This window comes from Dryobates pubescens, chromosome 26, assembly GCF_014839835.1.
Source record: "Dryobates pubescens isolate bDryPub1 chromosome 26, bDryPub1.pri, whole genome shotgun sequence".
Classification (NCBI taxonomy): domain Eukaryota; kingdom Metazoa; phylum Chordata; class Aves; order Piciformes; family Picidae; genus Dryobates; species Dryobates pubescens.
The window spans coordinates 16,802,895-16,821,361 of record NC_071637.1 but is presented as its reverse complement, the minus strand read 5'-3'; the positions used below and the strand labels follow the sequence as shown (position 1 = coordinate 16,821,361).

General features: G+C 61.0%; 1 protein-coding gene across 1 annotated transcript; it reads right to left on the bottom strand.

Moving 5' to 3' along the window:
• Positions 1 to 9,012: 9,012 nt before the first annotated feature.
• On the bottom strand, positions 9,013 to 16,078 carry TNFRSF6B (TNF receptor superfamily member 6b). The gene is made up of 4 exons (XM_054173509.1): positions 16,043 to 16,078; positions 15,115 to 15,493; positions 12,496 to 12,702; positions 9,013 to 9,281 (listed from the first exon to the last, which is right to left on the bottom strand). The coding sequence occupies exons 1-4, from the start codon at positions 16,076 to 16,078 to the stop codon at positions 9,013 to 9,015; spliced, it is 891 nt and encodes a 296-aa protein (XP_054029484.1).
• Between the last annotated feature and the right edge of the window lie 2,389 nt (positions 16,079 to 18,467).

The window sequence follows — 18,467 nt, the reverse complement described above, 5'->3', positions numbered from 1 at the left end:
GGGAGGGACCTCAGAGGCCATCTAGTTCCAGCCCCCTGCCCTGGGCAGGGACACCTCCTCCTGGAGCTGCCCCCACTGGCATGGTCTAAGTCAATATGCTGGTGGCTGACAATTGTGTTTTGATCATTACTTCAATCAATAATTGATCATGGGCCAGACTCCTGCTTTGCTTCAGCCCTTACAGGAAGCAGAGACTTCTACCTCAAAGCCTTTTGCATTGCAAATGAGCTCCCCCTGCCACATCCCCAGCCAGAGTGAGGGCAGTTCAGAGGAGTTCAACCTTACTCAGTTGTGGATGGACCTGGTTTGCCCAGGCCTCTCTACAGCCTCTCATGAGGTCCTCAGTTTGCCCAAGGTGAAAGCAATTCACCTTTCCCTGCAGCACTGAGGCAGGGCTGAGTGTCTGACACCCATGGCACTTACTCTTGGGCTGATGAGCATGCTGGCAGCAGGTCAGCTCTCACCCCTCTGGAATGTTGCTCCCACAAACACTTCCTGGCAGCAGGAGGCAAGAGCACTGCTGAAGGACAGAGCCCAGCCTGTGGTGCTCCTGAGTGCTGTGTGACCTGCAGTGGTGGCCATCCAGGGGCAGCTGCTTGTGGACCTACGGGAAGAGACAATGGCTGAGTTACAGCACAGCCTGCTGGGGCTGCCTGATCCTGCCTGAAGGACACTGAGGGGCTGCAGCAGGTCCAGAGAGGAGCAATGAAGCTGGGGAAGGATCTGGAGAGCAGGGCTGGGGAGGAGCAGCTGAGGGAGCTGGGGTTCAGCCTGGGGAAGAGGAGGCTGAGGGGAGAGCTTCTGACTCTCTACAGCTTCCTGAAAGGAGGCTGGAGCCAGGTGGGGCTTGGGCTCTTCTCTTAAGGAACAAGAGACAGAACAAGGGGAAATGGCCTCAAATTGCCCCAGGGGAGGTTTAGGTTGGACATGAGGAACAATTTCTGCCCCTTGAAGGTTGCCAAGGCCTGGCCCAGGCTGCCCAGGGCAGTGGTGCAGTCCCCACCCCTGGAGAGGCTTCAAAGCCCTGGAGCTGTGGTGCTGAGGGCCATGGGCTGGTGGTGCCCTGGCAGTGCTGGGGCAAATCATAGAATCAATAAGGTTGGAAAAGACCTCAGAGATCATCAGGTCCAACCTCTCAGCCAACACCTTGTTAAGAGTTGGACTCCATGACCTCCCATCCAAACACTTGTATGGCTGCAGCTCAGGGGTGCTGGTGCCAGATCTTGACCAAGATCCCTTCAGGTTACAGAAGGATCTGAGGAGTGGAGCTGGCAGCTGGCAGCCAGCCACAGGCAGCAGCATCCCCACGGGGAGAGAAGCTCTGGCAGCTCTGCCTGTGCTCCTCAAGCTTCTCCCAGCAGGAGCACCGCAGCCCCAGCTTGCCACCAGCCCTGGGACCATCTTCAGGAGCTGGAAGAAATTTGCTCCAAGTGTTTGCAGGGTTCCCAAAAGCCACTTGAGCAAAAGCCAGGCTGGACTTGGCCCTGCCAGGAGGCAGGCTGCGGGCTGCCTGCCCCCTCCACAGCCCCTTCTTGGCACAGGCTCTCTCCAAGCTGGGCTCAACTCTAGGGAGGTAAGAGGCAGTGGAGAGGCGTGGGAGCAGCCTTTGAGCTCTGCCAGGCTCTCAGCAGGACAAAGGAGGACCTGGAGCAGGTGCTTTTGATCCAGCTTGGAAATCCCACCTGCCACATTCCTGGTGCCTGGCACAAGGCTGGTTTGTTTGCTGCCCTTCTCCAGCACTGCTCTTGGCTTTTCGCTTCTTGCCCTCCTGAAAGCCTTTCAAGAGTTGTTTTGCTGCCCTTCTGGTAAGCCCAGCCCCTGCTGGGGACTTTCCATCGCTTTCTCAATGCACGTTTGAAAGCTTTTTGCATCCCAAATCGCTCCAAGGCGGCTCTGGTCCCAGCTGCCAGGGGCCGCTGCTCTCCTGCAGCCTCAGCTGCCCAGCGTGGATGGCAGCTCAGGGGGGAGCGCTGCTGGAATTTCCCCATGAAAGAGAGCCACAAATCGGTTCCTTTCCCACCTGGTTTCTCCGTTGAGTGAGATAAGATCAGGGACGAGCAGGGAGAACGCGGTGGAGAGCACAGCACTCAGCGTCACCGGGGAACAAATGACCTCAGCTCCTTCCAGCAGCTAAGTGCCGTCAAGTGGAGACAAGCAGGGGAGGAAGGTTCGCAGCGGCTCAGGCAGCTGTGGAATTCTGCCCGACATTCTGGAGCACAGCATGACTTCCTGGAGGCAGGAATCGCCTCCTGCCTTCATCTTGCCCTTGGTCTGCCTCCAAGCTGCCCATTCCAGGTGGATTTCCAGGAGTTGATGTCAGCAGCATCCTCCTCCCACGCTCCCCAGGCTGCTTTCTGAGGCTGGCTTTGCCACAGCCTCACCTTTGCCATGGGCACGATGTCATGTGCTGCCAAAAGCCCTTGTGAGGATGAGGCAGGAGATGCTCTGGTGTGACCTCACCTGCAGGGCTGTGCCCAGCTCTGGAGCCTCCAGCACAGGAAGGACCTGGAGCTGAGGGACAGGGTCCAGAGGAGCCCAGGAAAATGCTCAGGGGGCTGGAGCAGCTCTGCTGTGAGGCCAGGCTGAGGGAGCTGGGGGTGTGCAGCCTGGGCAGGAGCAGGCTCCAGGCAGACCTCAGAGCAGCCTGGCAGCAGCTGAAGGGCTCCAAGCAGGCTGCAGAGGGACTGCTCCCAAAGGCCTGCAGGGACAGCACCAGGGGCAGGGGTTTGAAATGAGAGCAGAGCAGATTGAGATTGGAGGGGAGGAACAAGTTGTGCCCCAGGAGGCTGCTGGAACACTGCAGCAGGTTGCCCAGGGAGGGAGCTGAGGCCCCATGGCTGGAGCTGTGCAAGGGGAGGCTGGAGAAGGCTGTGAGCAAGCTGCTGCAGGGGAGGATGTCCCTGCTGAGGGCAGGGGGCTGCACTGGGTGACCTTTGGAGGTCCCTTCCACCCCAACCCATTCTGGGGTACTCTGTACCTGCTGAGGCAGGCATGGGATGAAGCCTCCTCTCCTTGAGCCCAAATCCCTGCTGGAGGAACATCTGATCTTCACTACCAGCTCTACCTCAGGAGTAATCCCTTCTCCCTGTGCCTGCCCAGAGCTGGTACTGGCTTCCTACCACCCACAAAGGCACTGCTGATCCTTCCTCCCTCCAGCAGCCTCTCAGCAGCCTGCCCAGAGACCTGGGGGAGCCTCCAACTCTCAAATCATTCAACCCCCACCTGGACCCCATCCTGTGCACCCTGCTCTGGGTGACCCTGCCTTGGCAGGGTGGGGGTGGGCTCAAGGACCTCCAGAGGTCCCTTCCAGCCCCAACCTTCTCTCCTGTGTCATTTCTGAGTCCGAGAAAGGGAAGGCTGTTCTGTGAGAAGGGCACAAAGAGGAGCAAGGAGTTTGCTGTTGCCAGAAGCTGCTGCTGCAGCTGCAGGGACCCTGGGAAGGGACCCTGGGAAGGGACCCTGGGAAGGGACCCTGGGATGCATCCAGAGCTCTCCCCTGGACTGCACCCTGAGGTTTTGCTGGGCCTTGTGACGCTGCCCACTGCTTTCCCAGCAGGGCAGCAGCTGAGCAGAGAGATCCTCCCTCCTCTGCCACAGCCAAAGCTTCTCCCAGCCTGTGGGACCACACAGGGTGCCCACAGCCCCTGGGCCCCAGGCCTGGGCCGGGACCTGCCCGCTGCAGATGCCAGCAGGGCGCGAGGGCAACCCCTGAGCCTCTGCCCACGGCCTCGGCACGGTGGAGACTCTGCCAGCTCAGCCCCACAGCGTGGGACAGGCAGGCTGGGAGGCCAGGCTGTGGCAGCCCCACAGGGGCTGTGGCAGCCCCACAGGGGCTATGGGAGCCCCACAGGGGCTGGGGCAGCCCCACAGGGGCTATGGGAGCCCCACAGGGGCTGGGGCAGCAGGGCTGGAAGCAGGAGCGCTGAGTCACAGCCTGCCCCGTGGGACGCCCTGGGTGCAGCTCACGAAACCAGGAGAAAGAAGAACTTGGGGCCGGCCCTGGCAGAGCTCTTTGCTGCCTCAGGTTCACAGTCATGAGGTGGGGAATGGCAGCTCCTTATCTGCAAAGGCTCCTACAGGAGAAGCCTTTGTCCTAGCTTCTGGGAAGCCCGAGAGAAGTGCAATAAATCACCAGTGGCCCAGCAGGAAGCAAAAGGGGAAAGAGAACCCAGCACCAGGGGCTCAGCACCAGCCGGCTGAGGCTCAGCACCAGCCGGCTGAGGCTCAGCATGCACACCAGAGCCTGCCCCTGAAGGCAGCCTGAGCTTTCCACACCAGACAGAGGCCAGGTGTCACCAGGATGGGGCCAGACTCTGCTCAGCGGTGCCCAGTGACAGGACAAGGGCCAGCACCTGCCCCCTGCGCTGGAGGAGCTTGCTCCTACCCTTTGGATGAGGCCCTGAGCAGCCTGGGCAGGTGGGAGGTGCCCCTGCCCACGGCAGGGGGTTGGAGCTGGCTGAGCTTTGAGGTCCCTTCCAACCCAGCCCATGCTATGGTTTGGCCACTGCAGACATGGCAGCTGCCAGGAGGGGCAGCTCTCGGCAGGGCAAATCAGCTCAGGGGACTGCAGCTGGAAGCAGGAACACCAGCCCCTGCCCTCAGCAGGGATGCTTCAAAAGGAGATCAAAGTGGAGCCAGTGATGGGCAGATCCAGACAAGTTGGGTGGGTGGCACTCCCTAGGTCCTCTCCCACGGTGTCTGGAGGGCTCAGCCCAGCACCAAGCAGCAGAGTGGCACAGGAGGGCAGGGGGCACAGAAGCACCTCCAGCAGAGCAACACCGTGGGGAAATCCAGAGGCAGAAGAGTGGACTGGCTTGGCTGGGAGCTGGGTTGTAAGCCCAGGGCCAAGGGGGGCTGGGGGCTGTGTGACAGGCAGGATCATGCCTCTGCACTGGGCACTTCCCCTGGGCATCCCTCTGCATACCTCCAGAATTCCCCCTCTGGTTTCCTAGAACCACAGAATTGTTCTGGTTGGAAAAGACCTTCAAGAGCAGAGAACCCCAGAGTGGGTTGGGAGGGACCTCAGAGATCATCCAGTGCCAAGCTCCTGCCATGGGCAGCTCCCCCAGCACAGGCTGCTCAACCTCATCCAGCCTGGTCCTGAGCACCTCCAGGCAGGGCACAGCCACAGCCTCCCTGGGCAGCCTGTGCCAGAGCCTCCCCAGCCTCACTCTCAACAATTTCTTCCTCATCTCCAGTCTCCATCTCCCCTCTCCCAGCTCAAAGCCATTGTGCCTCAGCCTGGCACTCCCAGCCCTTGTCACAAGTCCCTCCCCAGCTCTCCTGGAGCCCTTCAGGCACTGCAAGGCTGCTCTGAGGTCTCCCTGGAGCCTTCTCTCCTCCATGCTGCACAGCCCCAACTCTCCCAGCCTGCCCCCACAGGGGAGGTTCTGCAGCCTCTGATCATCTTGGTGGCCTCCTCTGGAGCCTCTCCAGCAGCTCCATGTCCCTCATGTGGGGGGCACCAGAACTGGACACTGCAGGTGGGGGCAGAATCCCCTCCCTGTGCTGCTGCTCTCCCTGCTCTGGATGCACACAGCTGCCTGCTGGGCTGCCAGGGACCAGTGCTGGCTCCTGGGGAGTTTGTCAACCCTGCTCTAACTCTACCAAGCCTGGTGCTGAGCCATGGCCCTCAGCACCACATCTCCATTGAAATGCCTTTGAAGCCCCTCCAGGGAGGGGGGGGGTTCTGCCCCCTGCTTGGGCAGCCTGCTCTGGGGCTTGGCAACCCCTTCAGTGAAGAAGTTTCTTCTAACACCCAGCCTGAACCTCCCCTGGGGCCACTTGAGGCTCTTCCCTCTCATCCTGGCTCTTGGTCCTCGGGAGCAGAGCCCAGCCCCCAGCTGGCTCCAGCCTCCTTTCAGGGAGCAGCAGAGGGCCAGGAGGGCTCCAGAAGGTCTCCCCTCAGCCTCTTGTGCCGGCTGGACACGAGTCAGCAGCTTCCTGCTCCCGTCCAAGGCTGCCAGCTCCTCAGCTGCGGCGGTGAGCGCGGTGCCAGCTCAGTGTGAGCTCCGCAGGACAGCTCCCAGGGACTCAGCGTTCAGCATCTGCTGCCCCCTGGCACAGGCCTGGCACGCCTGGGGCCCTGGCCGTGCTGCTGAGGGGAGCAAGTCGGCTCCTGCCCAGGGGGTTGGTGGCTCCGGGGAGCCGTCCCCAGCAGCCTGAGTCATCCCCAGCTGGCTGTGGGGAAAGCCTTGGGGGCGGCCTCGGGGCCGCGCTGAGGCTCTGCTGCTCTCTGCGCTTTTGGGGCTCGTTTTCTGCTCTGCTTGAAGCAGCAGAGGGTGCTGAGGATGCCAGCCTCAGAGGACAGCCTGGGCTGGGCACACCACGGCATGCTCAGCACCTGGGAAAACCATCTTCTGTGGACTGAAGGTCTGAGCTGTGCCCAGGAGGCAGAACCGAGGCATGGGCTGGCTTGGAAGGGACCTTGGAGACCATCCAGTTCCAAGCCCATGCCATGGGACCTCCCAGCAGCACAGCTTGCTCAAGGCTCACCCAACCTGGTCCTGAACACCTCCAGGGAGGGCATCCACAGCCTGTGCCAGTGTCTCACCAGCCTCCCTGTACAGCATTTCTTCCTAATCCCCAGTCTCAGTCTGCCCTCTCCCAGCTCAAATCCATTTCTCCTCATCCTAGCACTCCAAGCTCTTGCACAGTGTCCCTCCCCAGCTCTCCTGTAGCCACCTCCAGGTACTGGAAGACCACTATGAGCTGTTCCACACCTCGGTGTTACCATGTCCTCAGTGCTTCAGGAAAGGACTTGTTTAAGCCAGCAGCATTTCAGCCAGCAGCTCAGGTGCCAGCTGCTCTGCTTCTCTCTCCAGGCTTTGGAAGCTTCAGTGGAAACCAGAAAGGGCTTTTGTCCTCTTCAGTTACCTTCTCAACTGCCTCAGTGTAGCCTGAGGCTGGTCTGTGGCTGCCTGCTGTGGTCTGGGTGCTGGGGATGGAGCAGGGGCAGCAGCACAGGATGCTCACTGCAGGTTCTTCCAGCACAGCCTATTTCCTGGAAGCCCAGCAGGTCACATGCTTGGATGCTCTCCTAAAGGTCAGTGCTTGCCAGGAAGATGCCCTGCTGGCACTCTGCCTGTGAGGGCATGCCAGGAGCAACTCTGCTGGGCAGAAAGTCCAAGTGACCTGGCATGAGGCAGGCTGGGTCACAGTCACAGCAAGGGTTTGGTTGGAAGGGAGCTTGAAGGTCATGGAGTCCAACTCTTGCCCCAGCACTGCCAGGGCACCACCAAACCATAGCCCTCAGCACCACAGCTTTGAAAGCCCCCCAGGGATGGGGACTGCACCACTGCCCTGGGCTGTGCCAGTCCCTGCTGTCCTTGGTTGCTTTCCCCACGGGGGGCGAGTGGGGACCCTTCCACCCTGCTCAGGGCACTTCCAGCAGCTCCTGGCTGGGGGAAGATTTTCCTCTTTCAAGCACAAACTGTTGCTGGCAAGCACTGAGAGCTCCACAAAAAGTCTCAGTCCCTCAGAGCAGCAGAGGTCAGCTCTGTGTCATGGTGCCTGGGGGAACGTGCCCGAGGGAGTCACTTCCCCAAGGGACAGCTGCAAGGCTTACAAAACCCCTTCCTGCACTCAGCACAAGTGGCCCAAGGCACAGCTCTGAGTGAGCAGCATCTCTCTGCTTGCCACAGCATCTCTCTGCTTGCCACAGCATCTCTCTGCTTGCCACAGCATCTGGGGTGAGTCAGCATCTCTCTGCTTGCCACAGCATCTCTCTGCTTGCCACAGCATCTGGGGGGATCTGGGGGCTGACCTGAGGTCAGGGTGACACAGCTGGGTTGACCCAGGAGATGTGAGCCTCACCCTGGCCATGCCCCTGGCAGATCCTAAGGCAGCCAGGCTGCAGCCCTCTCCTGGGCAGCCTTTGTGGCTCACAGCAGCTGGGGCTGGTGGGTCCCTGGGTGGTGGATGGTGGGGGCTGGGGGGTGAAGCACAGGTGAGAGGCGGTCAAGGGTAAGCAGAGTCGGGAGGTGATGGTCTGGGGCTCAGCACACTGCTGCCTCTCCTCCACATGAGGCTAGGAAAGGACTCTGGTGACAGAGAGTTGTATCATAAAATAGTTCTTTGAGTTCTTTAGAAAACATTTTCCACTCAAGGTATGAAACCAGGTAGCTCAGGAAGAAATGTGAAACCATCTGCACCAGGGACTCTGGAGCCACCCTGCACCCAGCCTGTGCCTCAGCAGGAAACTCCTCTCTCAGCACAGAGCAGGACAAACCAAACACAAACCAATCCTCTGTGGGAAATACTGCACACAAGTCTCCAGCAACCAAAGGCCCTTCAGGAGCCCAAAGCCCCCCAGGAACCCCAAACCCTCCCCAGAAACAAAAACCTCTCCAGGAACCCAAACATCCTCCAGCAACTCACCAAACCCCCTCCAGGAACCTACCAACCCCCTTCCAGGACCTCACCCACCCCCCTCCAGGACCCAAACCCCTCCAGGACCCAAACCCCAAACCCTCCTCAAACCCAAACCCCTCCAGGACCCAAACCCCAAACCCTCCTCAAACCCAAACCCCTCCAGGACCCAAACCCCAAACCCTCCTCAAACCCAAACCCCTCCAGGAACCATCCCAAGCTCCAGGCAGCTTCAAACAAAGCTCTTTGCTATAAAGGAGGAGCTTAGATCTTCCCCAAGGCAAACATGCTCCTGGCCTCATCTCTCTCCTCTGCTGGAATATTGACCATCGCTGAGTGCTGGGGAAGCAGCTGCTGGCACGGAAAGAGCTGCCAGGAGCTGCAGTGGCCGCTGGCAGCGGGATGTGAGGGCTCCCAGCACTCCGTCCTGCAGCAGCAACCTCCCCAGGCAGGGCTGGCCCTGCGCCGGCGAGGTTCAGCTCATCCCGCGGCTCCCCTCTGGGGCTGCCCCTCAGGTGGGGTTTGGCAAGATGAATAAATTAACGGAGCCACGGGAGGTTAAACCAAGCCAACCCCAAGCCAACCCAAGCCCAGCAGAGCAGCGTCCCAGCAAAGCCTCCCCGGCGGGGGCCGTCGGTGCGCTCAGTACAGCAGGAAGCGCTGGCGGAGCTTCTCCTCCACGGAGTGCAGCCTGGCCGCCCGCAGCGCCTCCAGCAGCTGCCGGATCACCTCGTAGTGCTCTTCCCTGAGGTGGGTGAGGAAAGTCCGGAACTTCTCCTGCATGGCTGCCTTGCTGCCCGGCGCCTGCTTCCTCGGGGAGCCCTCCAGGATCTGCTGCAGGCGCCTCAGCTTCCGGACGGAGATGTTCTGGTAGGCCACGAAGTCGATCACGGCTTGCTTGCAGTCCTCGTCTCCTAGCACCGCTGGGGCGAGAGCAGCCAGAGCTTAGAGGCAGGGGGGCTGTGGGACACCAGCCCAGCGAGCTGGGAGCTGCCCCTTCTGGGGCACCGTTGCAGGTCAGGTTACTCTGCTCGGGCTGCAGGTGTCCCTGCTGGCTGCAGGGGCTTGGACTGCGTGAGCATGGAAGGTCCTTTCCAGCCCAAACCAGGCTGGGACCCTGTGGCATTGTCCTCACCTGGATGCTGCTCTCCAGCCACAGCTCAGCCCAGGGAGGCCAGCTGAGAAACCTGCCTCAGAGCTGCACGTCCCTCTCTGCAGGGCTGGGGAGGGACTGCCCAGAAGGGGCTGGGGGCACAGGACCAGGGGCAGTGGTTTGAAACTGGAGCAGGGCAGAGTCAGGTTGGACATCAGGAGGAAGTTCTGCACAGGGAGGGTGGTGCAAGACTGGAACAGGTTGCCCTGGGAGGTGGTAGAGCCACCCTGGAGCCATTCAAGATCAGCCTTGCTGTGTCCCTGGGCAGCCTGCTCCGGCTGGAGGTGTCCCTGCTGAGCGCAGGGGGGTGGACAAGATGCCCTTTGGGGGTCCCTTCCAGCCTGACCACTCTGTGATTCTGTGCCAGCAGGTGTGCAGTGGGACAGGTGGGGCAGAAGGAGCCTTTTGCCAGTGGGAAAAGCCAGGTGGGAGGAAGGAGAAGAAGAAGGAAAGCACCATAAGGACATCAGCAAGTGGCCAAAGGCCAGGTCTGCCCTGGGGTGCTGGATCCAGCCCTTGCTGAGCTTGGCCTTCCCAGAATTGCTCATCCTGCAGTGGGGAGTTAGAAAACACCACCTAAACATTCCTGAGCTGTGGAAGGAGGTGGAGATCCCTCTTGCATGGGGCACAGGGACACTCCAGCAGCTGCAGGCAGTCTTTGCACAGAGCATTGCTTTCTCCTGGAAGTTTCTATTTCCCTGTGCAGATTTGGGTACCCCAGGGCAGGACAAGCCCCAGGCACAGCCCAGCTGGGGCCTTCTGGACAGATCCAGTCCCAGTTGGCTGAAGTGCTGCTGGAGTTCCTCCAGCCTGAGGAATGGAATCTGAAAGCACTTCTCAGGACATCAAGGCCAAATCATCACTTAATGAAGGAAAGACTAATTCAATTTCCTGACCTTGTACACTGGGGGTGGTTTCACTGGTTGAGCTTCCTCACCCAGAGCCTGCCTCTGCAGCACCCTTGGAGAGAGATGGAATTGCTCCCTCCCAGCAGGGAAGAGGGCAGGTGCCTCCTGAGGGAGGTCACAGGATCCCAGCAGGGTGAGGAAGGGACCTCTGGAGCTCACCCAGCCCAAGCCCTGCTCCAGCAGGGCTCCCACAGCAGCCTGGCCAGGAGCACAGTGCCCAGGGGGCGTTGGAAGCTCTGCACAGGAGACTCCACAACCTCTCTGGGCAGCCTGCTCCAGGGCTCTGCAGCCTCAGAGCAGAGCAGTTCCTCCTCGTGTTCAGATGATGAAGCAAGGTGAAAACCACCCCACAGAGAGCCAAAGGGCTGCCCTGGCTGTGGGGGCTGTTGCCCAAGGAGCAGCAGCACACATGGTGGTGATGCAGCCCTCCCCTCACCTTGCCCTCTGGCCCACTGGTGACAGCTTTTCATTGCCTCTCTCCAGTGGGATCCTGCTCCTTGGGAGGAGCTCATGGTGCAGGTCAGGCTTTGGAAGGAGGAATGCCCCACAGGGGAAGTGGAAGGGCAGAAGGTGCTCTCACACACAGCCTCCCTGCTCTGCCACCATGGAGGAGAAGCTTTGCTCCAAGCTCTTCTATCAGCCTTCACCCTGACACTGGGACACCCTCCCCAGGGAGCTGCCACCACTGCAGCTTGTCCAGGCCATGGTGCTGGATAATCTCCTCCAGCCTCCCTTGCCTTGACAGGCTGGAGCTGATGAACTTTCTAAGCCCCTTCCAGCCTGGCCTGGTCTGTGGCTCCATGACTGCTTTTGGAGGCTGAAGGAGGCAGATTCACTTGGCAAGTTCCCTTGAATTTGTCTCCCAAGTGTCTTGGGACACCTGGGGCTGCTCAGGGTAGAGCAGGTGGTTCAAAACAGTTTGCTGCTTCACCAGCATCAGACCTGGAGAAGGTTTCAGTCCCTTTCTCAGCCCCTCACTTGTTGGGATTCATGCTACCAAGCACCCCTGGGGCCAGCCCATCCCCCTCCCTCTCTCCTTTGCCCTTTGCTTTTGCCTGGAGAGGTTGGAGCAGAGGATCCTTGAGGTCCCTTCCAACCTGCATTCTGTGACTGGCTGGTGGCTGCTGCCCCAGCCTCAGCCTCAGCCCTGCCCTTGTACCACCAGAGTGAGACAGCTGGCAGCAGACCTCTGCTTTTCACCTAACAGGCCCTGTCCCAGCCTTGGCTCAGCTCTGATGAGCTTTGGACTCTTGCTCCATCCAACCTGCAGGAGAGAGGGCTGCAGCAGCTTCCTGGAACCCAGGCTGCAGCTGAGAAGTGAGCAGAGGTGGCAGGGCTGAAGCCCAGCTGGGTGACTCAGCCCTTCAGAGACCACATCTCTCACCACCAGAAGCCACCCCTTATCACCATGGGCTATCAGTTACACCCCAACGCTGCCAAAGCCCTCCTGCTGTCCCAGCATTCCCAGTTCCCTTCCTGCTTTCACCTGGCAGGACTACACTGCCAGCTCTCTGGTGTGGCTGAGCCAGCAGCCTGCATGGGCTGAGCCCTGCCCTTGTGCTGCAGGAGCTGCCTGGAGGGGAGGCAGGCAGGCAGTCCATGGCTGAGCCATTACTGTCCTCCATGGATGCCTCCAAGCCTTTAGCAACCTCCTAGGGCAGTGGCTTGAAACTGGAGCAGGGCAGAGTTAGGTTGGACATCAAGAGGAAGTTCTGCACAGTGAGGCTGGGGAGAGCCTGGAACAGGCTGCCCTGGGAGGAGGTTGAGACTCCATCCCTGGAGACATTCAGGGTCTAACTTCATCTGGCCCTGAGCAACCTGCTCTGGTTGGGGATGTCTCTGCTGACTGCAGGGGGGTTGGACAAGATGCCCTTTGAGGATCCCTTCCAGCCCCTTCCACTCTGTGCTTTTGCATCTAAGTAGGAAGAAGTCAACCAAAAACTTCATCATGGCCCTGGTGTCCCCCACCTGCACCCTGCTCACCTGCACCCAGCCCACCTGCACCCTGCCCACCTGCACCCTGCCCACCTGCACCCTGCCCACCTGCACCCTGCTCACTGGCACCCTGCTCACCTGCTGCCTGTGTGCTGTTCCTTCCCTCCAGCCTGCAGGAGGTGCAGAGGGTGTCGTGGTACTGGTTGCCCTGCACGTTGGTCACCATCCCCTGCTGCTCACAGTCCTGGTGGGGCTGGCAGGGCTGGGTGCGGGAGAAGGAGGAGGAGAAGAAGCCAGGGGGGCAGGCCTGGCACTGGGTGTTCTCGAAGGGGGTACCTGTGCATGGGGAGAGGAGGAGGCTGTCAGACCAGGGGCACAGACTGGCAGGGGAGCAGAAGCTGCTGGCAGACACCAGTCACAGAATTCCCCCAGTCCCACCATGGAGAGAGGCTGGAAGGGACCTCTGGAGCTCACCCAGTCCAAGCCCTGCTCCAGCAGGGCTCCCCCAGCAGCCTGCCCAGGAGCACAGTGCCCAGGGGGGGTTGGAAGCTCTCCACACCAGGAGACTCCACAACCTCTCTGGGCAGCCTGCTCCAGGGCTCTGCTCCCTCACACCAAACAACTTTCTCCTCATGGAACCTCCTGGCTGCCACTCTGTGCCCATTGCTCCTTGTGCTGTCCCTGGGCACCACTGAGCAGAGCCTGGCCCCAGCCTCTTGCCCCCCACAGCTCCTTTAGCTCTTGCTGAGCACTGAGAACTCTTTGGAAGTGCCTGTGGGCTGTGACTGCCCTGGAAAGCAGCCAGCCTCTTGCAGGGCAAACAGCAGCTCCTGCCCCAGCAGCTCCCCACCAGAGCATCTGACACAAAGGGATCAACTGTCACCAGCTGCCAGGCTCAAAGGGACACCCCAGCTGCTCCTGGGAAGGGCAGCTCCTGAGCAGGAGGTGCCAGCTGTGGGGGTAGGAGAGCTGGGTGCCAGAGCAGCCTTTTGATCCTCAGCAGAACCAGGAGGCTCCCAGCCAAGTGAAAGTAAAAGCTGCTGAGAAGGTGAAAGCTGCTCTGCAGTTTCCCACCCAGGCTCCAGCCAGCAGCTGAAGAGAGCAGATTTCCATCTGGCCTGGGAGCTTGGAGCTCTTCTCTGCTGTGCATGGAAGGACTTCAGAAGCCTCCACACCTCAGAGCATGAAGCAAGACACTGCTGGGTTTGCTGCTGCCCACACTGCTGTGTCCTACCCAGCTGTGGTGCCCACAGCAGCCCAGCGTGCTGGGGGCTGGAAGGGACCTCTGGAGCTCATCCAGGCCAAAGCTAAAGCAGGGCACCCACAGCAGCCTGCCCAGGAGCACAAGGGCCAGGGGAGGAGGAGGAGCTGCCACAGTGCTGCAGTTAGAATTGCCAGAGAGAGCCCCAGCCTTGGTAGCTGAGAGCAGGGCAGGAGGCAAACCCCTCCTGGGCCACCTGCACTGCTGGACACTGCACACATACAGGGGGGGGCAGGCGGGGGGGTGCTGGGCAAGCTGGGAAACAGTAGGAGCAGAAACCCTTCCCATCCCCTGTGACTGCCCTGGCACTCTGGGACTCGGTTTGATGGCCTCAGCAGTGCTTGGCCACTGGTTGGACTCAATGACCTCAGAGATCTTTCCCAGCTGAAGCAATTCCGTGGTTCTGTGACATCCCAGCAGGGGAGGGATAGGGTTAGGGTTAGGGGAGGGAGTCCTGGAGCCAGGAGTCTCCCCCAGACATGAATGGAAACCAGGCTGACTGCTGCTCTGGGACCTGCTGTGGTTTGAATGCAGCCTCCCCAAAGCACTCAAGAAAGCCCAGAACCCCCAGGCCAGAGCTGCACACAGCCTCCAGCTCTGCCCCTGCACCCTCAGCAGCCCTTTTCAGCCCAGGTAAGCAACGTTCCCAGCTCCCTGCCTCGAGGAAAAGGAAGCTGGCAGGGGAGCAGGAGCTGCTTGAAGCTTTCCACCTGCCTGCAGGCAGGGCAGGGAGAGCTGCTGCTCCAGGGGGTGGGGATGGCTCTGCCTGTCACAGCAAGTGAGGCAGGGAACCAGGATCACTGTGTCCCATCCAGGCCTGGTGCTGGGGGATTTCAAAGCAAAGAATGGGGGAAAACCCCAAAGAAATCACTCTGGGGAAAGAAGCCAAGAAGCAGTTCCACAGCCCAGCGAGGGGGGCAGGGTGCTGGGGGCAAGGAGGCAGCAGGCCAGGCTGTGGGCAGTCGTTGCCTGCCCTGTTTCTCCTTGACTTTTAGCTCCACTGGAGATTATGGGATGTGGCAGGAGCCTCATGAGCATTGCCACAGCCACCCAGTGAGGTACTTGTCATAGAACTGTTTGGGTTGGAAAAGCTCTCCAAGGTCATCCAGTCCAACCATCAGCCCCACACCACCGTGGCCACCAAACCCTGGCCCCACGGCCACAGGGTTCTTGCACAGGGCATGGGGACTGCAGCACTGCCCTGGGCAGCCTCTGCCAGTCCCTGACCACTCTTGCAGCAAGGAAATGTTTCTGATCTCCAGCCTAAGCCTCCCCTGGCACAACTCCAGGCCTTTTCCTCTCCTTCTGTCACTTAGTACTAGAGAGAAGAGCCCAACCCCAACCTGGCTCCAGCCTCTCAGGGGGCTGTACAGAGCCAGAAGGTCTCCTCCCAGCCTCCTCTTCTCCAGGCTGAGCACCCCCAGCTCCCTCAGCTGCTCCTCCCCAGCCCTGCAGACCCTTGCCCTGCTCCAGCCCTCGGTCCTTACCCAGCTGCTGTACCCCCGAGCCTGGTGGGCACTCGGAGTGCCTGATGCAGAACTCCATCTCTGAGTAGTAGCCCTCCTGGCACTGGCAGACTCTGTTGTGGGTGGAGTTGCACTGCAGCACCTCCAGCTGCTTCTCCTCGCAGATGACGTTGCAGTACCTGCACTTCTCCAGGTAGTTCCAGTACTGAGTGTAGTGCAGATCCGGGCAGGGCTGGCACAGGGTCTGCCTCTCCCTGCTGCAGTGCTGTGCCACGAAGGTGCCCGGTGGGCACTGCTGGCAGGTCAGCTTCTCCCGGGTCACAGCATCCTTCCACTGGTAGGTGGGCTGAGCGCTGCAGCTGAGCTCACCCAGGACAAGGAGCAGAGGGACAAACATCCACTGCAGCAGAGAGAGCACAGAGAGAGCTCAGTTTGGCCTCTGGGGGAGGCAGGAGCTGCAGGCGCGGCCGCGGAGGCAGGGCGGCAGCCCGCGGTGCCCTCCTGCCACAGCCGGAGCCGCTTCAGCCCTCCCTGGCTGCGGCGGAGGCAAGGATCTGTTCTCCCACCCCAGGGGTAACGCAGTGGTGGCACCGGGAACCAGGCGCTTCCTCATCGCCCTCCTCTTGCCAGCCCAGGACGCAAAGCATCCTTCCCAAAGCAGCTTCCCTGCACCGCCTCGTGGTGCCCTGCCCAGCCCCGCTCCCGCTTTCAGCACTAGGAGCAGCTCCTCCTCCTCCTCCTCCTCTCATCCCGGTCCGTTCCCCACCAGCTGGGGTGAGACCCTTGCAGGTCAAGCAGCAGCAGAGGAGTTTTCCAGGCTGGCAAACACCTCGCACGCTCCAGGGAAGCTTCCATCTCCCTCGGCAGCCCAGCTCCTCTGTGTATCGCCAGAGGACCCCGGAGTCCTCTGTATCCCGTTCCAAGCACGTGTGCCCAGGCGGCAGCTTACCTCAGACGGCTGCCTCAGCATGGGGCAGGGAAGCATAGCACCGAGGGCTTCCCAGCACCACGATCAGACACTTGGGGAGACAGAGAGGGTCCCTCAGAGGCTGGTGCTGAGGAGAGCTGGGCTGGAGCTTCTCTCTGGAGCAGCAGCAACGCGACCCAGCCGTCCAGCTTGAGAGCAGGAAGAGAAAGAGAAAGAGAGATGAGGAGCGAGCGAGGGGTGAGGAGCGCTGGGGAAGGCTGAGGTGTCTCCCGTGCTCTGCAGCCGCCCTGCCCCCGCCAGCTGCCGGCTGTCCCTAGCCCAGGGTCCCCTGCAGCCTTATAGAGCCGGGGACCATGCTCCAGACGCCCACACGTGGGGGGCTGGGGGCGGGGGGGGAAGCATCCCGTTACATTTCCTTTCCTGGGACAGGCTGCCTGCCCTTCCTCCCTTCTTCCATCCTAAACCCCCCAGCTGCCCCCACTCCTCATCCCTTTCCCTGGGTTAGGCTGCCTTGCCTATCCTATCCTATCCTATCCTATCCTATCCTATCCTATCCTATCCTATCCTATCCTATCCTATCCTATCCTATCCCACCCCATCCCACCCCACCCCACCCCACCCCACCCCACCCCACCCCTGGGGTCCCGTTTCCCTTCCCCCTTTCTCCTCATTCCTCCTTTGCCAATCGCATTTCCCGGGACCAGCTGCTCTCCCTCCCCATCCCATCCCCCGGGACAGACTGCCTTGCCCATCCCATGCCATCCCTGGGACCACCATCCGTCCCTCCCTCCCTGCCCTCCCCGCCGCTCACCTCCCTGCTGCCCGCCGCTCCCCTCTCCGCCAGCACCTTTATAACGCTCAGCAGCGGCACGGAAAGGTTTCTCCTTACGCAGCATCCCGGCCCCCGCCCCGCCCCCGCTGTGCTCCCCCTGCCCAGCCCCTGGCTGCTCTCCCGCCGCCGCTTCCCTGCCGGGGGTCCCGACCTGCGGGGGGGCTCTCTCGCTCGCAGTTGGTTTCCAGGGACTTTGTTGAGGGTTCTCTTTATTTCTGTTATTTTTCTGTTTTGGCTGGGGCGAGGCAGGGAAATCCCCCCCCCCGCGAACGCTGCAGCTGCCAAGCAACTTCCCAGTAACAGCCTCCAGTGGCTTGCTGGGGCACAGTTTGCCCCCGAACGCTGCCCGGCTGTGCCAGGGCTGGCTGTGAGCGCTGGAACCGGTGCCACGGGGCTGTCCCAGCTGCTCTGCCCAGGGGCTCTGGGGTGAGCGCCCATCCTGCCTCCCCCCCGGCAGGACGACGCTGGCCCTGCGAAGCAGCTGCGGCTCTGGGGGTCAGGCAGGGTCCTGGGGGTCAGGCAGGGTCCTGGCGCTCCCTCGGAGCTTCACTTGCCGAAGGTGAGCACCAAGGACAACTCTCAAGCCCAGCCCCGGCGCCGAGCCCCTCGGAGTTGCCTTCTGTGGGGTCCCAACAGCCAGCAGCTGAGGAGGGGGCACCCCCGTGCCTTACGGGTGAGACCCTGCCACAAAACCTCAGACCCCAAGGATTTGGGGCTCAGCCTCACAGGTCGAGGGCGCAGCAGAGCCGCCGGGGAGGGCTGGCCAGCGGCTGCCCGCTCCGCGCTGCCCCTGCCGAAATCCAGCTCGCTCCTGGGCTTTGTTCTCCTGCTTCCCTCTGAAGGCAACCCCCCCGGGCAGCTCTGCATAGAGCTCAGAAGCTCTCACTGGTGAGCTCACCTCCCCTCTGCTCCAGCTGGGGCTGCTCTGGTGCCCCCCAAGCACAGGAGGAAGGAGAACAGCACAGCGTTGCCTCTCTCCTAGGTGCAGAAGATCCTCACCCAGCCCATGGAGGGCACAGCCTCCCCTGGACCTGAAAACTCACCTTTGCAGGCAGCATCTCTCAGGAGTGGGGCCACAGGGCAGAGCAGAAGGAAGCAGCTGAAACTCGGTGCCAAATGAGTAGCTGAGAAAAACTGTTCAGCTTCTTTCTTGAAGTTCCCAGCCAAGGGAAGAGAAGAAATGAAGCCTCACCTGGCCAGCACTCAGCTGCAGCACCAGCAGGCTTTGTTCTCTCCTTGGTGTCACAGCTCATTGCCACCTCTGTGCAAGATGAAGCAACAGCCACCAGCAGCAAAGGCTTTGCTTGCTCAGAGGCAAAGCATCTGAGAGACCTGGCTGGAGGCAGCAGCCAGCCCAGGGACTCACCTGGCCTCTGGAGCTGTTCAGAACAGGCTTGGATGTGGCACCTGAAGCCACAGCTTAGTTGTCAGGAGGTGTTAGGTTGGACTTGATGATCCCTGAGGTCTTTTCCAACCTGGTTGATTCTATGACTCCTCCAGCAGTGCCACATGGAGACACCAAAGGCTCTAAAGCATCCTCCCACGTGAGCCATGTTCCCTGCAACTTGCTGCTCCCAGGGCAGCTTCTGCTGTCTGCCCAACAATTGGGACACC